General features: G+C 39.4%; 1 protein-coding gene across 2 annotated transcripts in view; it reads left to right on the top strand.

The window, feature by feature from the left end:
• Positions 1 to 4490: 4490 nt before the first annotated feature.
• IFT81 (intraflagellar transport 81) overlaps positions 4491 to 17948 on the top strand; it is a 38182-nt gene continuing 24724 nt past the window's right edge. For both annotated transcript variants that reach the window (XM_026037591.1, XM_026037592.1), the window contains exons 1-7: positions 4491 to 4637; positions 5405 to 5508; positions 6354 to 6534; positions 9113 to 9202; positions 10252 to 10317; positions 10635 to 10745; positions 12069 to 12153. In XM_026037591.1, coding sequence (XP_025893376.1) covers positions 4494 to 4637; positions 5405 to 5508; positions 6354 to 6534; positions 9113 to 9202; positions 10252 to 10317; positions 10635 to 10745; positions 12069 to 12153 — 781 coding nt within the window. In that variant the 5' untranslated portion in view covers positions 4491 to 4493. The remainder of the gene's footprint in view (positions 4638 to 5404; positions 5509 to 6353; positions 6535 to 9112; positions 9203 to 10251; positions 10318 to 10634; positions 10746 to 12068; positions 12154 to 17948) is intronic.

Here is a 17948-nt window from a genome sequence, read left to right as displayed (position 1 = left end):
TTCACCACTGAGGCTTACACAAAGAGCTGGGTGACCTCAGCCGCCACAGAGGCTACCTTGCTGACTCCCTTGTCCACATTTCAAGGGAGAAGTAAAGAGCAAGAGGAACAKTATGGTGTAAAAGGCTGCTCAGACCTGCAGTCAGAGCAGTACAGAAAGGTCATGCGACTCCTGCCCATGGTGTTTGGGCTCCAGTACAGCCCTTTTCCTCAACGCAAAAATAAACTGGGCATTTAAAAAACATAACCTTTCACCTTTTCTGGTCCCCCAAAAGCTGAGCACCGTGCTGTGTCTGCTGTCGTTCAGGTTTCCAGGAGAGGGCAGTGCTATATCAATGCACGGGCAAATAGCTCACCACGGGGCAGTCTCCTCGGCCTCAACCTGCTTGCAATGACCTCCTCTTGCTCCGAACATCACCCACAGCAAAGGGACTCCTCTGTGCTCTGTCAGTCTGAAGCAATGCTGGGACAACTGCAGAGATGCACATGAAAAGAGAAACCGATGTCACTCTGGCCGTCTGAGCAGGCTCCTCACCGCCAAACACTTTGCACCAGGGCAAAGAAGGTGCAACACACTCCCAGAATGGGCAGATTTGTGTGACTGCCACTTTGCACAGATGTCAAAGGCCATGCAAGCAGCAGGGCTATGCTAGAGCTTTCAGATACCTATGGCCCTGGAGGAGGTCTTTACCTCACTTTGTTTGGGACACCATCCTGTTGGACCTCAGAATGGTTCTGTGCCGTTTGCATTAGGAATAAAAGGGAGAACAGCTGGGGGAGGCAGTCACTGCTCCTCTAAACACRGCCAGTACGTGGTACATACTTTGGCTCCAGCCTCTTTCCTATAGTTTCACGCACCAGGCAGAGCTGGACAGCGTGCTGCAAGCCAACTATTTGCATCTGACCAAGGGAGTTGCTGTGAGGCCACCATACAACAATTCAAACACAGGAGATTTAGGTGGGCTGTYTGGGTGGGAGCTGTAAATCTCAGGCTCACAGTATGTAAGACAAGAAGCTTAGATCAGAATTCATTYGACTGACAATAAAAGGATCAGGATCCTTTACCGTGCAACAGAAGACCCACACAAAGGAATAAAATAAACAAAGCCCACAACACAGAGATAATTCTTTCTTTCCAGTCCTATAGTGCTTTAAGTTACTTAAAATGCTACCTAGGGTTGCATCAATGACAAAAAGTTCAGGACAACGAGGTCACGAGGTCTTTTTTTTCCATCAGTATCATCTTAAATGCATCAGCACACAGAAATAAGGCACCTTCTGACACAAACCAGCTTAAGTGTTTCAAGATATCAATGGTCATTCCTCATGCTGTTGTTGACTGCTATGGTTGATACCACTGACACTTCAGTAAATAAGAGGAAATAGCTGATACATAATAGCTGGAAAAGCTCTGACTGGGAAGAACCAGAGGCAGGCCTGGGATGCATTTAGGTGCCAGAACAGCCGCAAAGAAATTGATTTTTAATATAACCCAGTCAGACCAAATGCACACAACCCATTATTCATAATAAAAGAGAGGGGAAGGGAAAAAAAAAAAAAAGGACTCAGATTACATAAGGCAGATATAACTGTTATCTTCTCTTCCTAAATGTGCTACTTTTCACATTAACATCTTCCATCTGTTTGGGATCTGACCTCAGCGGCTAGGCCAGGCGCATTTATCTTCTTGCCCATGGATGTTCCCATATAAGGTGATCTCTCCTTGCACATGGAGAAYGATTTCAATTTGCTCAGGTTTCTTTCCACTCTGATTTGCTGCCCGCTACGGCTGAGCTCCCCTCACAGTTTTGCAAGGCAGTCATCCACGCAGCACTAGTTATAGAGGGAKGAGGAAGTCAGGAGGGAGCAGTGAAGCCAAGCCTGAGGATCTAAAGGGCTCTGCAGAGTTTATTTGCAGACTCCATTCTCTTTTCTTCTTCCAGTTGCCTCTGGATGATGCTTTTTCAATAAGTAGTTTCCATGAGCCTTTCTTAAGCAATTTAAAACATAAGCCCAATGCCAAGTTTATCCCYGCCTTAAGCTATAGGGCTAAACTGTCATAACAGCTCTCATGTCATTAGGAAACTTTGAAACACTACTGTCACTCCCCATGGCAGCTAATTTGGCAATTTGGAAAATGTCCCAGAACAATGCAACAAATATATATGCAAACCCTGACTCTCTATTCTTTAAGACGTGATCCAGATACCCCATCAACTCATCTAAGACAGCACACATTGTGCTACAGGATCCTTCATGCTTTCATTGAATYGGAAAGTCCCATGGAGCTCGGTTCTGATGGGTGATTTCACTCCTACCTTTAATCAAGCAACTCCTACCTTTAATCAGTTTTCAATCAGGCTTTTGGCAGCAGCAAGGCAGAGCCCAGGTCCAGTGACTTCTGGTCTTCAGGGTCTCCCTCCTCTCTGCAGGGTCAGAACGATCTGATCTCCTGGGTTTCCCCCAGGGCAGAGTGAAACAACCTCTTATCTTTCATTTCTTACTATCATCCTGGCATTTGCTAAGGTCTTCAAACATCCTTCCTCTCCTTATCTGCTAGGAAAGGATATCAGTATTTACAGAAACTCTTTCTCCACCTTCAAGGAAGCACTGCCTTGCACTCACATGGCTCCATCACTTTTAATTACCAGTTAATGCAGTTTGCAGGGATTAGAACTGACCCTTAACACCTCCACAGGAAAAAATACTGATTTCATTTGCTCCCCCTGTATATTCTCTATGCTCAAAATACTCATCGAGAGAAAAGAGTGCAATTGATACCAGGAAAGCCTGTCAAGGGAAAGTAGATCTCTTCTGGGAACTTGTAGGTAAATATGATTCCTAAAGGTCAGTATACAGAGTAAAAGCACAAAGGAAACATGATCTGCTTTTTAAAGTTCAAATCCAGGAGTCAGGAGACTTGGATTACGTTCCTGGCTCTACTACAGCCTTACCATGCAATCACAAGCAACTCATCCATCCCCTCGGTGACTTAGTTTACCCGGTTAAAAACTATGACAGCAATGCAGTACCACTATTTTAGGCTTCTTGTAAGGATCAGTAAATTAGTGTTTTGTAAAGCRCTTCTCATGCCTCAGAAGAAAGAAAGTAGCTAATCTAAAATAGATGCAGTATTTAGAATTGCAAAGTATTACATTTATGATTGCTATTTACTGAGTCAAATTCTACAGTGATTTACAACCTGTGCATTTCAATTTGTTTCAATTTAATATGACTCACTGCATATTTTAATCCATCATCCGTGGACCTACACAGGATTCTAAGACAAAACAGGAATCTAACTGCAATGGCAGAGGCTCCAAATTCCACCTATTTAAGGTTTAAACATGGGCTCTGAGTGATCTGCAACAACAAAAAAMCGCAGACTGGAGATTTCAGTTTCGCAAACAAGTTTCACTTTGATACACAGCCTATTTTCGACTGTTTGGTCCTTTTTGAAGCTGCTGCCCCTGTTTCAGATTTAGCATAGCCAGCGCTCCACACTTAGAGCTACTTTGAGTCACGCTGGCAATGGATGTGCAAACTCAATCTGAATTTGCCGTTTATCTCCAATGAAGGAAGCCTGGGTGCAGAACTCTGCCATCCCACCTTCACGCTTGAAGTTTTCCACTTTAAGACCCAAAATAGCCATTCACCCGATACACTGAATAACCATTCACCGTGCAATGTGAACCACACTTGACTCTTTTTTTTTTTTTTTTTGTATTATTTAATGTTGTCAAAGGCTGCAAGAAATCTTAATTGGGTAACAGCACCAATCTGTTTGTACCTCTCCTACACAAGCAACGATAGCCTCCCTCTTAGGAACTTGTGAAACAAAGTAAATAGATAAAACGGTGAATTTCAAGCCTATTCCTTGCCTCAGGAGCTCTGCGGCACAGCACATGCAGTTGCTCACACCACCATTGTCACCATGGCCCCTTATCCTGACTCTCAAGTCATCCACACACTTAAATACGGCGCTGAGGCTTCCCTCAGAACAACACACAGGGATGTGCGGACCAAGGGGCACCTCCCTGTCCCTGTCCCTCACAGAGCGGCCACGTCTCTCCACAGAGCGCGCTCCCGCGCTCGCCGCCCCGCCCGTTCCCCGCTCTGCGCACGCGCAAACGCCCCCTCGCGCCCGCCCGTCGCGCGCCCTTTCTAGACGAGGCGCGCGGCAGCGTCGGAAGTGACGCCATCAGCCCGGCCTGGCAACCGTTACCCGGGTAACGGAGCGGCGCGGGCGGGGGTGGCGGGGGGAGGCGCGGCCCGCGCGGGGGTCGTGAGGGGCGGCCCGGGGGGGAAAGGGGGGCGGTTTGAGGCCCCTCTGTCCGCCCGCCCTCGCTGTGAGGGGTCTGGAGCTCCCTTGGAGGCCGTGGGTCACCCCTGGGTAGCGCGGGGCCTCTCTGAGGGCGGTGCAGCCCCCTGCCCYGCCGAGGCCTCAGGCCTCTGCCTCCTCTGCAGAGGTTTTTTTCCCCCCAGGCCGCGAGCATGAGTGACCAAATCAAGTTCATTGTGGAGAAGCTCAATCAGGAGCCTTTCAAGAAGAGCTACAACTTGATCACGTTCGACTCCTTGGAGTCGATGCAGCTGCTGCAGCTGCTCAGCGATGTGCTGGGTGAGATTGACCCGAAGGTAAGGAYGGAGGGCAGCCGTGGCCGCACGTGGGAGACGGCGAGCGGCTTCCGCCGGGCACCGGCCACAGGAACTGCTCAGAGTGCTTTGGTTTAGGGCCGGCCCTGCATATCTTGTGGCGTATTTAGTTTACTGAAATAACTTGCGTGAATCTGCACAGACATAAATGTGCCCATCAACAATCCTCTCTGTATATCTGCTTGTTTTGGGGAAATGAGCAAATGTTTCTTGGGCCATAGATACTGGACCCTTGTTTCCCGAAGACTGATGAGTCCCTGTTTTTCCTCGGAAATCATGATACAGATCCTAACTTTGTTCATACTGACAATGATTGCATTCTTAAGACAAAAGTCAGGCCCTGTCTTGCGTGCGTATTGAGTTGATCAGGATCTGAACCTCGTGACTCAGCTGTAGCAGTGGATGTTGCCTCCCCCTCCCTTGAGGCTGCCAAAGCTGTGTATGTGATTGGAAGGTATCATTCATACCCCTCTCATACCAGAACTGGTGACTTCTGAGGTGAAAGTTATCAGCTTGTCTGTATCAATGAGTACCCATTATCAAGAACTCCTGAAATAAAGTTACCTGAACACCCGGTTAGAGGAAGACCCRTTATAAGAGAAGTGTAATTTGGTTGTAAAAGCACATTTTTTATGAAACATCTCACCGCATTTACATAGCATGTATCAAATGGAAAGTGTTTTAGTGTTATCAGTTAATTAATACGACTTGCACTAATCTTGGTTAATTATTTCCTTTTAACTTCTTAGCATGCTGTTGACATTAGAGAGGAAATGCCAGAACAAACAGCTAAGAGAATGTTGAGTCTTCTTGGTATCCTTAAATACAAACCTCCAGGAAGCATATCAGACTTGTAAGTATCTTTTTGTCTATAAATACTAAAACAAAGTTGCCTTAAAGACAAACTGTTGAAATATCTTGGCAAGCAAAAATTGTGCATCGTCTAATATTTGCTACTTGATACYGTGAACAGTTGCTTTTCGTCCCGCCACCATTTCCTCATTGAAGAGTAAATGGTCGTAGTAAATTCTTTCACTTTCCAATTTAATCACAACTTTATTCCTGTGATTTGGCTTATTTCTAAAACTTGTCAATGGTAATCACCTTCATTTAATAGTTGTGTGCATTTTGACTACTTTGATTTTCCTGGTGATTGTGTTTGATCATGTTTTAAAGGCAGTTGCTCTGCTATCCTCCACAGAATAGGTGRTTTGGGGGATAGGTGATGCTGGATATTGTCTGCCCTTCGGTCCTGCCCGCCCTGCCTGGGACCTGCTATTGCAGAGACAACCAGGAGAGGGTGCCCCATGACTAGCAGGGTCAGTCCGCTCCAGTTCCCTTCCTGAGTGGACCCGTGAGGCCACATTGTGCCCTCCGGGAGCAGGTTGTAATCCAGAAAACCTGAAATCCAGAAAACTCTTCCCAGACTGCCTTTATTTTTAGGGAATATTGCAGAAATGGAAGACCCACAGTGGCAGGCCTTTCTACGGGCATGAGCTTGTGTCTACGTCAAGGTAGCAGAAGCAGAGTTCTAAATGGCAAACTGGCATCACGAAGCCTTCCTCTCTTAATAGCATTAAGAAAGCCATTAGACAAATAGGGAATGTCAAAATACTGCAAATTGCTTGTACCAAGGCAGTGTTCTTTAGTCTGAGATTTATTGGTAGTAGCTGATGCTTGCTTTGTGGTGTTGTCCAGGAGTGCATTTCGCCAAGGGTTAGTTACTGGAAGCAAACCTATAATTCATCCTGTCCTGCACTGGCTTCTTCAGAGGACCAACGAACTTAAGAAAAGAGCTTACCTGGCACGTTTCTTAGTAAAACTGGATGTGCCAGCTGAGTTCCTACAGGATGATACTGTGGCTGAAACCAACAAACAGGTAGTGTTTTTCATGAATATYGACACTTTATATTAATTAAAGTCTTAGTAGAAGGTGGAAGTTATTGATGAGATGAAATCATTTTTTGTGGATAAGTTAAATTTTTCTTTTTCCCAGACTGACATTTCTACTCTTTATGTTTTCACTTCTTTTGTGAGCATTAAATGTTGATCTTAGATAGCCAAACTGGGTGGATCTGAAAGGTAAAGTCAACCAAAGATGTATTTTTAATTTTTATTATCTGAGATAATATTTACTTATTTTCTATCCAGATTTCTGTGCCTTTTGTTTTATATAATGGCTTGCAAAATTACAGTGTTTTTGAATGTTTGTATTAAGTAACTGCCTTTATTAACTGTGCACCAGCAAAGCTGTATAGCTTGACTGAAACTTGACTAACCCTTTTTTTTTCTTGTTCTCTTTTTTGCTGCTGACAATATCTAATTTCTAATTTATAATAACTAAATAGAAGTAGGAATGAGAAAAAAATGTAGATTGTATGTCTTCAGTTTGGTGCAGTCCCAGTATGTATAAATATCTAACTCTGTTTCCATTATGTAAGATGTGTTCTTTTTTTTTTGATTACAGTAATATAACTATCTTATTATACTAATATCCTACTGACTAATTCAAAATAGAAACTGGGATAATATGGTGCGTTTATGTCCTTTAACATCACCATGCAAATGTTTAGATAGTAGTGGATTAAGGAGTTGAACCTACAGTAATTGGATAGACAGGCTTGAAATACTATGTTTGATTAGAAACATTTCAAATATGAGAGTTTGGAAATGTTAGAATATGGTCAAGTTTTGTCAGGGTAGAATATTAATCTTAGAAGTATTTTTCCATGTTATTTAAACCCTGTACTCAGGAGAGTTGCCAGTTGCCCAGTTGTGTTGTGATTTGGGCATGAGATTGGCTGCAGTGTCTAATTTTAAAAGTAAACAATTTTAGATATAAATCTAGTTGTTCAGCTTTAGATGCAATGCCCTTGGGTGCCAGAAGTCTCTCCACTATTGGAACCTGTGTTTTTCCTTTGGTCATTTGTGTGTATGTTAATTATTTCAGGTAGGGTGTGTGCAGAGGGGCCAGTTGCACCATGTCTTTTATTCCATGAAAGTGCGAAACCTTCCCTTTGTTATGCTCCAGCAAAGCATGCTATGCCTTTGTTCAGTTCTTGCCTTTGGTCTTGAAATTTCACGCCCCGATAGGGGAGAGGCTCAGGGGAAAGGCTCAGTGCACTCACCTTTTGAAGGAGCCGGAGAATCCACGCGGAGGAAAGCGACTGGAGATCAGCGAGCATGAATGCTGTTGCTCAGAGACTACACACTGCTTTATTATTTGTTAAAGTACTTAACTTCTATAATGCATAGCTGACTGAAGGCCACTTACATTTTTACTGCTGCTTTTTTTGTAATGCATTCTTCACCCTCTAGCCTATATATACCATACCAAACCCTTGTTTGCCATTTAATCAAGTACTTTCTTAATTATTTTATCTTTCTCTCAATCTCAGTCTGTAGCCATTTTATTGTTACTTTTTGAATTCATTCCAACTTGTCAGCATGTGCTTGATACTGAAATGCCCAGAAATGAACAGAGCATTCTAGATGCTGGCTCCCCAGGGGTTTATAAAATAGGATCACTGCTTCACTGCTCAGGAATATGTTGTCTTTGAACTGGCCTCTGCTGTTGCCATTTTGCGCTCAGCATTCCTATCAATTGCTCTTTCCAGAAAGTAAAAAAGTACATGATGTTCTGTTTTTAGATTTCTCCATCTTACTGAATGGCTCTTTCTGCAGAGAWTTTTTTTTCCTATATCCTAGCTTCCCGTTCTCCAAGTTGAGTCTAAATTTATTTCCTATCCAGATTTCTAAACTCTTTCTGTCCCCTGTTATTTCTCTACCCACACAGACTTTCACACTGCCTCTCAGTTTAACATTACTGGTGGGCAATTTACTGGTGTGGAAGTAGCACAGTGTCTACTTCTTTCCAGCTATCAAACTATGTATATCATTCTCTGTAATGCAGAGATACTTGAGGGCACAATTATGCAATGTGGGAAGACTCTGTGCCTAATTATAATCACAATTATTTCTTATATATTTAGTGAGGTGTGCTCTTGGACTTTGCCAGCTGGTAGCTTGGTATCCTATAAATTCAAGCCCCTGTGTTCAGATCAAGAGTCTGGTGAGTCTTGTGAGATCAAGACATTGCTTTGTGGGCAGAAGAAAATACATTCTGAATTACTTAGATCTATTATAAGGTAGAAGAATTTGTTAATGTATCATTGTTCCTTTCAGATAACATCCTCCTGTTTTGAAAATACACTGTGTATTACAAGGGAAGAGGTGAAACGAGTGAAAACATTCTGTTTGAAGGGACACTCAAAAGTTTCAGAAGATAATTCACTATTTTTTTCTTTTACTTGCTTTATAAGTTGATGAATTTTTGTGCTGAAAACTCTTCAAATCTTGTACTCACCATTTTTATTTATTACAAATAAGCAACATGTTGGTCTGGAAACCCTTATCCACAGAGCTCTTTTTTTGTGTGTTTTTACCTCATTTTATAGTATGAAGAACTTATGGAAGCATTCAAAAACCTACATAAGGAATGTGAGCAGCTCAAAACATCTGGTTTCTCTACTGCAGAAATAAGAAGGGTAAAAACTTGACAACATTGTATGACTTTAGTGTAGATGTGTTTGAATGTCTCTTATTTTTGTTGATTTTGTGGGCCCACTGCATTGCATATGTTGTGGAGGTCGTAACTGACAGATATTACAGCTGCCTTCCTGAAACTGTTCTTTGTTGGCAAACATGGTAGAGAGCCTTTTCTCATGCTTGCAACTGGGTTTTCTGAGGCAGTTTGGGAAACAAGACTGCAAAGACGCTGCTCAGCATGATTTTCAAATATTAGAACTTCCTTTTTTCCTGTGAACACAAACTGATTTAAAACCTTCTGCTTTACTGATATAGGACAATAATTTCAGAAGCTGTTGAATGAACTAAGGGCTTAAGTCAAAAAAGATGGTGATCTTTTGTGCGTGTTAAGTAGATTATTGCCCTGTTTCAGCCAAATAGTTGAGCACATATCCAACTTTCCAATGAGATGTGCATAAGCTAAGAAAATGTTGAGCTAGGCCTAAATTTGTATCATTTATTTCCCTTTCTCTCATTAATATCAATCTGTGGAGTCTTGTCTGCTGTAAAATAGGGTTAAAGGAGAACAATAATCAGATCCATGCTTTAGAACTATCAAGTGTCTCTTTTAACACTTTCAGTGGAACACTTTTAACAATTTCAATGGAAAAAAGTGACAGCAAACAACACTCCTATGCAAAAATGCATGCCAGGAAGTTGGTAATGATGGTAACATTTAAGAACATATGTTTGACTTTATCACAGGTTGAATTCTTGCTGGTTTTGCTTAGTTGATTTTGTTTTTATTTTAGAGAAATACACCTGCTTTTAAGTACTCGCAGTAATACTCAAGGATGCAGATAAAGAGTAGGAATTGAGGGGCAAGTAAAAGTCAGGAGAATCTGGGGTCCTGGATGCTCTGATCATAGATCTATACAATTACAACCATTTCAGTGTATTCAGAGGATGATTCTGATTTTCATATTATTTTGAACAGAATTTCATCCAATTCATATTAAARTATTGTAAATAAATTAACATTTCTATATCCAATTTTGCTGCTTTTCAGGATATCAGTGCAATGGAAGAGGAGAAAGATCAACTCATCAAAAGAGTGGAGCGTCTTAAGAAGAGGGTAATAAGAGAAGTAACACTGTTGTATTTCAGTGTCATAATCCTTGGCTTGCAACTTGATTTTGGAATGCAAACAAGGATTAAGATAAACATACTGAATGTCTAGGAAGGAATCAAATAACTAATTGACCCATGGGGAATCTCCCTAGGCATTAGTCCAGAGCTTTTAAGAGTCTTGAGCCCAGTGCCTTGCTGTCATTTCTGAGTAGTAACATGTATGGAAGGGAAGTGCTAAGTGGGCTTGTGAGACATATGATCGCCTTAATATATTTCTCAACTATTTGACAGTAACATGCACTATTTATCCACTTGCTGTAGGTGGAGACAGTACAAAATCATCAACGAATGCTTGAAATAGCAAGACAGCTTCGCTTAGAGAAAGAGAGAGAAGAATCTTTGGCTCAACAGAAACAAGAACAAAAAAATCAGGTATTAACATCAAAGTATGCCTGTTAAAATAAATAGTAGTTGACATCTGTTTAGGGATAATGCATTTAAAGAATAACATTAGAGGCAACAGTGCAGATGTTCTTCCAACACTAGAAAATTAAACACCATTTAAAAGAAGAATATCTATATACATTTAAAGGAAAAGGTTTGACCCTGCAAGTTTTGAACACCTCATTCAAGTTACTTGGCTGCTTTAGCTGCCACTGACATCATTGTTTAGCAGTCCCAGGAAATGTTCCATGACTTATTGTTGTAGCACCGAGAGAGATCATTAGCTTTATGATTGTGGGCAAAYGTTTCCTTAGCTTGATTTATATCTCGGTGCGTTTGCGCTAAGATTTCGGATGGGAAGTGACACTGCAAGTACCTCATCTTTCTCCTGTGCTTTGGAGGGGAAGATAAGTATTCAGGAACAGCCTGGAGTTTTGGTCTTCAGGTCTGACAAAGATGATGTGTCACAGGAAGCACTGGAAGCAGTTGGCATCCAAATCTAAGGGTAGATTTTTATTCCTGAGAGATGTTGTCAAAACAAAAGTTTAACAAATGCTAGTGCCATATTAAAATATCTCATCACCAAGTTCTGTTGTTTTCAAATACACTTGAAGGGTGTATTAAAAGCGGGGAAAAAACAGATTCTCGTATTGCAGTCTATATCTGGATTACAAATCAGTGTGGATATTACTCGACAGGCTTTCAGCTCTTGGGTCTTTGCTCAAATCTAAATGTGATTACAACTAAAATGACTGTGATGTCCAGCTAATTCCGCTTTTTTGTACACATTTCTCTAAATCACAGAAATACTAATCAACTGGGTGTTGTTTGGCAACAAGCTCTCCAGCATGTTCTCTACTTGGCTCAGCATTAAAACAGTCGATTGCTGTAACAATTCAGCTGCATTTCAAGAACTGCAGTATAAAGATAGTTACCTACTGCAGTCCTGATTCAAACTGTATTTTTGGTGTTGTTACCTTTGGGACATTAATATTTTTGGTTAAAAAATTCTTTGATTAATTTCTGCCATGAAGAAAATCTCATTTGGGAGAAGTTCATGAATAGTACTTCCTTTAATTGGCTCTAGAAAATAACAAATAAACTCAAACCAATTTTTGAAAAATCATTTTGTCATGTTACCTTTTGCAGCAAATGGTCACCAAATGCTTAAAGTTGCTGATTTTTTTTTTTTTTTTTTTTTTGTGCTTGAGATTCTTTTTTTATATATTTTTATTTTGGTTGTTGTTTGAATATACATGGCAGAAGAATGAGCAAATGAGCTTATGTATATGCACACTTCTCTCTCAAAAGTTGTTCCATGCAGAGCAGAGACTGCAAAGAGTGCAGCTCCAGCTGAAAGAGATGCATCATGCGGTAGTGGATTCAAAACCTGAAAGTAAGTAGTAAACCATGAAGCTTGGGTATTTACATTTCTTCTCCTCTTAGAAATGGTGTCCAAATGCTGAATGTGCTTAGCCACATTGTTCTTACGATGTGACTGTTGCCAGTTACCTTAATAATGGCAAGAGTGCTTCAGCTCCTTTTCAGTGGTACCTCAATCTACAAATAACTTCACCAGCATAAATTAGACTACTTGTGAAGTAAGTTAATGCTCTATGATTATCTGTAAAAATTGCAAACTTCAGTCATAAGATAAATGCAAAACTGTCTGCAAAGGCTAYAAAGTTGCGACCTCTAGGTTTCTGGTGATTTAATTATTTTGAAGGAAGTGTAGCTAGGATTAGCTTGGCAGTTTGACAGCAAAACTGGAAGTCAATTTAGGATTTATTGTTTCTCATGTATGTGACCTTTGGCAGATCATTTAACCCCTTTCAGTTTGTCTCTTGCATTTGATTATTAGTAACACATCATAAAACTGATAGAGGCTTTACATGTTGTTTATACTGTCATTGGAAATGATTTATAACAAAATACTGTATGAAGGACTATAATATGAGATATGGCTCAGAATTGTCCTTTTCACAGGACTTTTTGAGTTGCATTCTATCTTGTGGTGATGAAAAATGCTGGAGGATAATTTTAATTATATGTCTGTATTATTGTCATGGTATTATCCATTAAAAACCAATTTCTAAATTCTTGCCCTTTTCCTAAGTTTTGTGCAGCCAGAAATTCCGTTGAGCAAGTTAGATATCAAAACGCATATAACTTACTTCCCAAGCGATAAAATCAGAGTCTTTACAGATTTATATTTAGCAGAGTAAATCATTGTCCTACTCTTTAAAGTACATTTGATATTCCAACTGCATCACAGATCTGCTTTGGCTGTTTCAATATGCCTCAAATCCTTCCTCAAACAGCAGTTGTTTTGGGTTTAGATTTTTTTTTTTCGGTGATCAGCATAGTGCRTTATTGTTAGTTCTTAAATTTACTTTTTTTTAAAGTAGTCCATAATTTTTTAAAACGTTGTGGAACTTTGTCAGATTCTGAACCACAAATAGAACTAAGGTCTATCTTCTTTGCTCAAAGAACCCAGCAATTGATTTTATAACTGTTCCATTCTTGTAGTAACTGTCAGAGAGTATATGCAGCAAAGCTATGTCAACATTTTTGTTTCAGTTCCTGGGATATTTTTAAGGTCAGTGGAAACTTGATGGATTCAGTTCACAGAAGGAAAGGCAACRTGATAAAAAGTCAATAAATATGTCATTTAATCACTGAGATGAAACTATAGATAAAGTTAATATATAACTCCCTTATCTTGAGCTCAGCATGGAGGAGAGGGAACAAAAGTTTAGATATTCTGAAGAAAAACTTGGAATCATTACTTTAAAAGACTTGTGTTGAAATTTTGCCCAAACAAAGAATCCAAAGCTTAACTTTCTAATTGCTTTTCCTTGTAGTAATTACAGAGATACTGCCTGTAGTAGCAATTACAGAATGACAACTGTGTTATTTAAATAATTGAAATTAGGGGACAAAAATGCATTAAATGAGATTTCATTTATTTTAAAAGCTTTGTTGGTCGATGGTTAGCACAATTTATTTTATTTTAAAAATTCCCTTTGGCTGCGATGCTGTAGCTTAGCTGCCTACTCATATCTCTGTAACTTCTATGCTGGCAATTCAAAGGCTGCTTGGTAGCTGTGGGTTTTCACTGGAAGTTAGATCTTTCCCTTAAAATCACTTCCTCCATTTTGAATACTTCTGTGGTTTTACTTCCAAAACAATCTGAAATTATAAAAGTAGTTGTTAGCAAGTGGAAGTTTCTGGTTTGTTTACTTCATCCTGGTATTAATTCAGAATGAAGTTTTCTTTATAGAAATGCAATGGAACTCTTTAAGGAGTGCAGCTAGTACATATTTATGAATTTCATCAGCATATTGCTAGCATCAATCTGCTTTAGCTGAGCCACATAAATGTAGCTAGTTTTTATATATATTATATATATTATATATATTTTTTAGTTTTAGCAAGATAATACGATATTTAGATAACATGATATTTAGAAGAAGTTCTAATATAACATGAAAAACAAGTTGATCATTATGAAATGTTCTGCACACGAAAATTGATAACACTGGTATCCATACAGCACTCCCTCACTGTTTATTAACCTCAGAACTGTTCAATGTGTTGCCTAACTGCAGGGAGGCKGTTGCTGCTATTAGTACTAACATAAGTGACGTGAAATTGCAATTTCTGATTTTTCATTCCAGATATGAGTGTTATTTTTATTGACTTTGACCACTGTCTAGAATAACCTAGCTCATACTTCCTCAGCAATATTGACATTTTTTGCTTTGAATATCTCTGTTGGCACAAATACAAATTGTTAAGGCCAAAAAATGAACTGAATTACTTAAATTCTTTATATCTGTTCACTGTACAGAACAKTATTGTTGGTTTCTTTGGCAGAAATACTGAGAGGTGGATAACTGGCTTGAAAATACTGATTGAGAGAATGTGTTAAAATGATTGTTGTTGATAAACAGTGAAATGTATGATTTATATACTTTATTAAGTTAATACATTGTAATAGATTTAGAGGATTGATACCTTCAAAACTTTAAGGGAATTGCTCTATACAGATCTGTTTTTTTGACATCTGGTACACTTGATGAAAAGCAGCAACATAGGATGCCATTATTATCATATTCCATTTGACTGAAAACACTAACATTATTCTTTTGTTTGGCTAAAATCACTTCATCCACAAACCTGTCTTTCTCTAAAATTCCAAGTTTAGCTAATCTCCATCAATATTGCTGACCAGGTTGTGATTGAAGCAGTAGCTGTGTATGGCAAAGGAGAATGGCTTAATTGGAATTTGTTTAATAAAAACATTTAAAGATGGAATTAAAAATTACTAATTACTATTGATACAAGGTTGGGGGAAAACACTTCTAAACTAAGCTAATATCTTTGATAAGAAAATAGGTCTGGTTAATAGTATTGCTATGGTTGACTTTTTAAATCCTTTGTATACCATTTTTACACCATTTTGATGAACAAATAAGYGTAATAAAATTCAGCGTGGCATATATTAAATGGATTAAAAGTAGTTTATTGAATGTTTAAAAATGTAAATTAATCAGGGAATCARCAGTGAGTGGATGTTTCTAATGGTGACCTGCATAAATTAGTTTTTGAATCTCTGCTGTTTATTATTTACATCAGTGATGTGAAAGAAAACAGCAAATCATCACTGCTAAAATTGTCAGTTGAAATAAAGATGGGAGAAGTGACTGGATAACAAGGAGGGCAGACTTTGCAGGGACCTTAATCACTTAGTAAGCCAGGCATGAGCCAACAGTATGTATTTTAATGAATAGCCGAGTGTGATGCTATTCCTGTAGGAATAATGTAGTTACAGGATGGAGAACTCATTCCTAGGAACTGACCCTGAAAAGCACTTGTGGGTGGAGAAGTGGTAGAACTGGAGCTCCTAGTAGAAAGCTGCAGCCACAGATTTGTTGCTGTCCTAGCATTTACTCATAGGTGTAGGAGGATTATATTACCGCTGATTTTAGATACTGATATACTCCTCAGTGCAATGCTCTGTCCATTGTCCAGAACTGAACAATTATAGAGGTTTGGAAGAAGAGCTGCAAAAATAATTTTGAGCATGGAAAGTATACCTTGTAGTGGAAGATTTGGGAAGCTGTATAGTTTTTCTAAGGAGATATTGAAGGGGTGATGTGAGTGATTRCATGTCTCAAACCTCTGTCTGATACAGGGAAGGGGAAGTTATATCACTGGAGGGCGTGAACTGAATCATCTGAATGCTCTTATATAGAGAACAGTTGCCAAAAGGGAAGGGAGGATTTTCATGTTAAGTATGTGAATGCCACATGGAAGTCCTTTCTAGACCTGCCTTTGTCATGGTCTTCCTATGTGATGTTGAACAAAGTCTTATAAATGTGKTTTTTTTTTAATGTGTAGTTGTTGCATGTATTTTTGGTATAAATTGCATAATTGATGTCCCATAAAGGGAAAAGTAGCAGGAATTTAAGTTAAAAGTCAAGCTTTAGATCCATTAGTAGAACGAAGTGGGGAATGTTGCCTGATTCCTGCATGACCAAGTAAGCACTAAGAAACTCCTACCCCCTCTTTGTAATAATAATAATAATGAAAAAAAAAAAAAAAAAAAGGAATGGAAAACATGAGGACTTGCTGTTAATAGCTCCTCATATGTAAATACATGGTTGGCAGACCTACCTAAAATAGGGCAAAGAGCCAGACTTATTGTGCAGCTTACGTATGTAGATTTTGTAACCATAAGTCAATGTTAAAACATTAAAAACAGGATTTTGAAGTGTGTAATGGAAAGTTCTAAAGTATGCGTGCTTTGCTTTCCTCTAGCCTGGGAATTTGGGAGAAGAAAAAGTTTCACTGAGGGGAAAAAAAGAGTTGCCCCGTGTTTGTTTTGTTTTTTAGAGTCCTGTTAAGCAGCAGAAATAGGACTYAGGTAGCTCTTTCTCGAAATATCAAATTCTATAGGAAGAAAAATATATCTGAAAGTATTTAGGAAAAAAAAACTGTATTAATCATCAGTGATGCTGACATCACCATATCTTTCTCCATCAAGATGTCAAGTTTTGACTTGCTTTGGTGCTTGCTGCACCTTCAAGAGCAAGTGTGATGCAAAACCAGTCAGTGTTTGAAAGAAGTCTAGAACAGCTCCCGGGTTATCTTGGAAACAAATCCGGAGAGCAATCAAGGTTATAACCGGCAAAGGCAACAGRTCTCTGCTCTTAGGAAAGCAGTTGCTCAGGCATGATAGTTTCCAAAGTTTGGCATCGTATATACGGTAAGTTCTTTAGGCATGTACAGCTTTGTAGGAAAGCTAGACTAATATCAGAGATAAAGTATAGGTTAAAAATGCCTTTTTTTTTTTTCGCTCTTAAGAGGAAGCTGAAAAAAGAGAAATTAATTTGATAAATTTAAATATTAACATTTAATATGGAAATAATTTAATTCCTATCACTTTAATTCCCCCAGCAAAGTTCTTGAGTAGAAATATCAAATTGGGAGTTGTGCTTCTAGCCATTTTGGAGATGGTAGCTCAGCTCGTGGTGTATGTGGGAGGTTTTGCTGCATTTGCAGAGGTGATGATAGATTTAGTGAAACATTAAAGCCTAGTTCTTCCTGCCCAGCTCTGGAGTGAGCTGAGGAGGGCTGAAGCCAGGTTCTCCGAAAGAAGCAAGAGGGAATTCTTACATGATGATTAATATTCACTTTAAATGAATCCGATTCTAGTATTTCAGGGTGTAGGTGCAGTGCCAAGGCCGTAATGGCTGTTGCAAACATTGAGTAACCGCACTCCCCATTCTCAGACCGCTATTGATGCTGTTAGTTCATTTTGCAGAAGATAAATGACCTTTCCCTGAAGGGCAAAACATCCTATTGTAGTATTACTTYCCATAAAAACACAGATCAGCACACTAAACTGCAGGAAAAGAGGAATTCCCACTCACTTTCAATCTGTGTTGACTTCATTAGCATCAGTGCTTTCCCTGAGGGCTGTTTTCTTTCTTCTGTTTCTTGAGGACTTTCTCAAGACCTAAGAATGGCTGATTTCCTCTGTGCCAGCCAAAGCAAGTAGCTTTCCTTTCAGTGTAAACTGAGAGCAGAGGATGAGGAGAATCTGTCAGTACCTTGTTTCTTGACATTAATAGGTGCAGGATTAAAAAGAAAAAAAAAAAAAAAAAAAAAAAAAAAGAACCC

This window comes from Nothoprocta perdicaria, unplaced genomic scaffold (assembly GCF_003342845.1).
Source record: "Nothoprocta perdicaria isolate Ctin4 unplaced genomic scaffold, notPer1 scaffold_2, whole genome shotgun sequence".
NCBI classification, from domain to species: Eukaryota; Metazoa; Chordata; class Aves; order Tinamiformes; family Tinamidae; genus Nothoprocta; species Nothoprocta perdicaria.
Note: the sequence above shows the minus strand (reverse complement) of the source record. Positions and strands in the feature narration are given on the sequence as shown.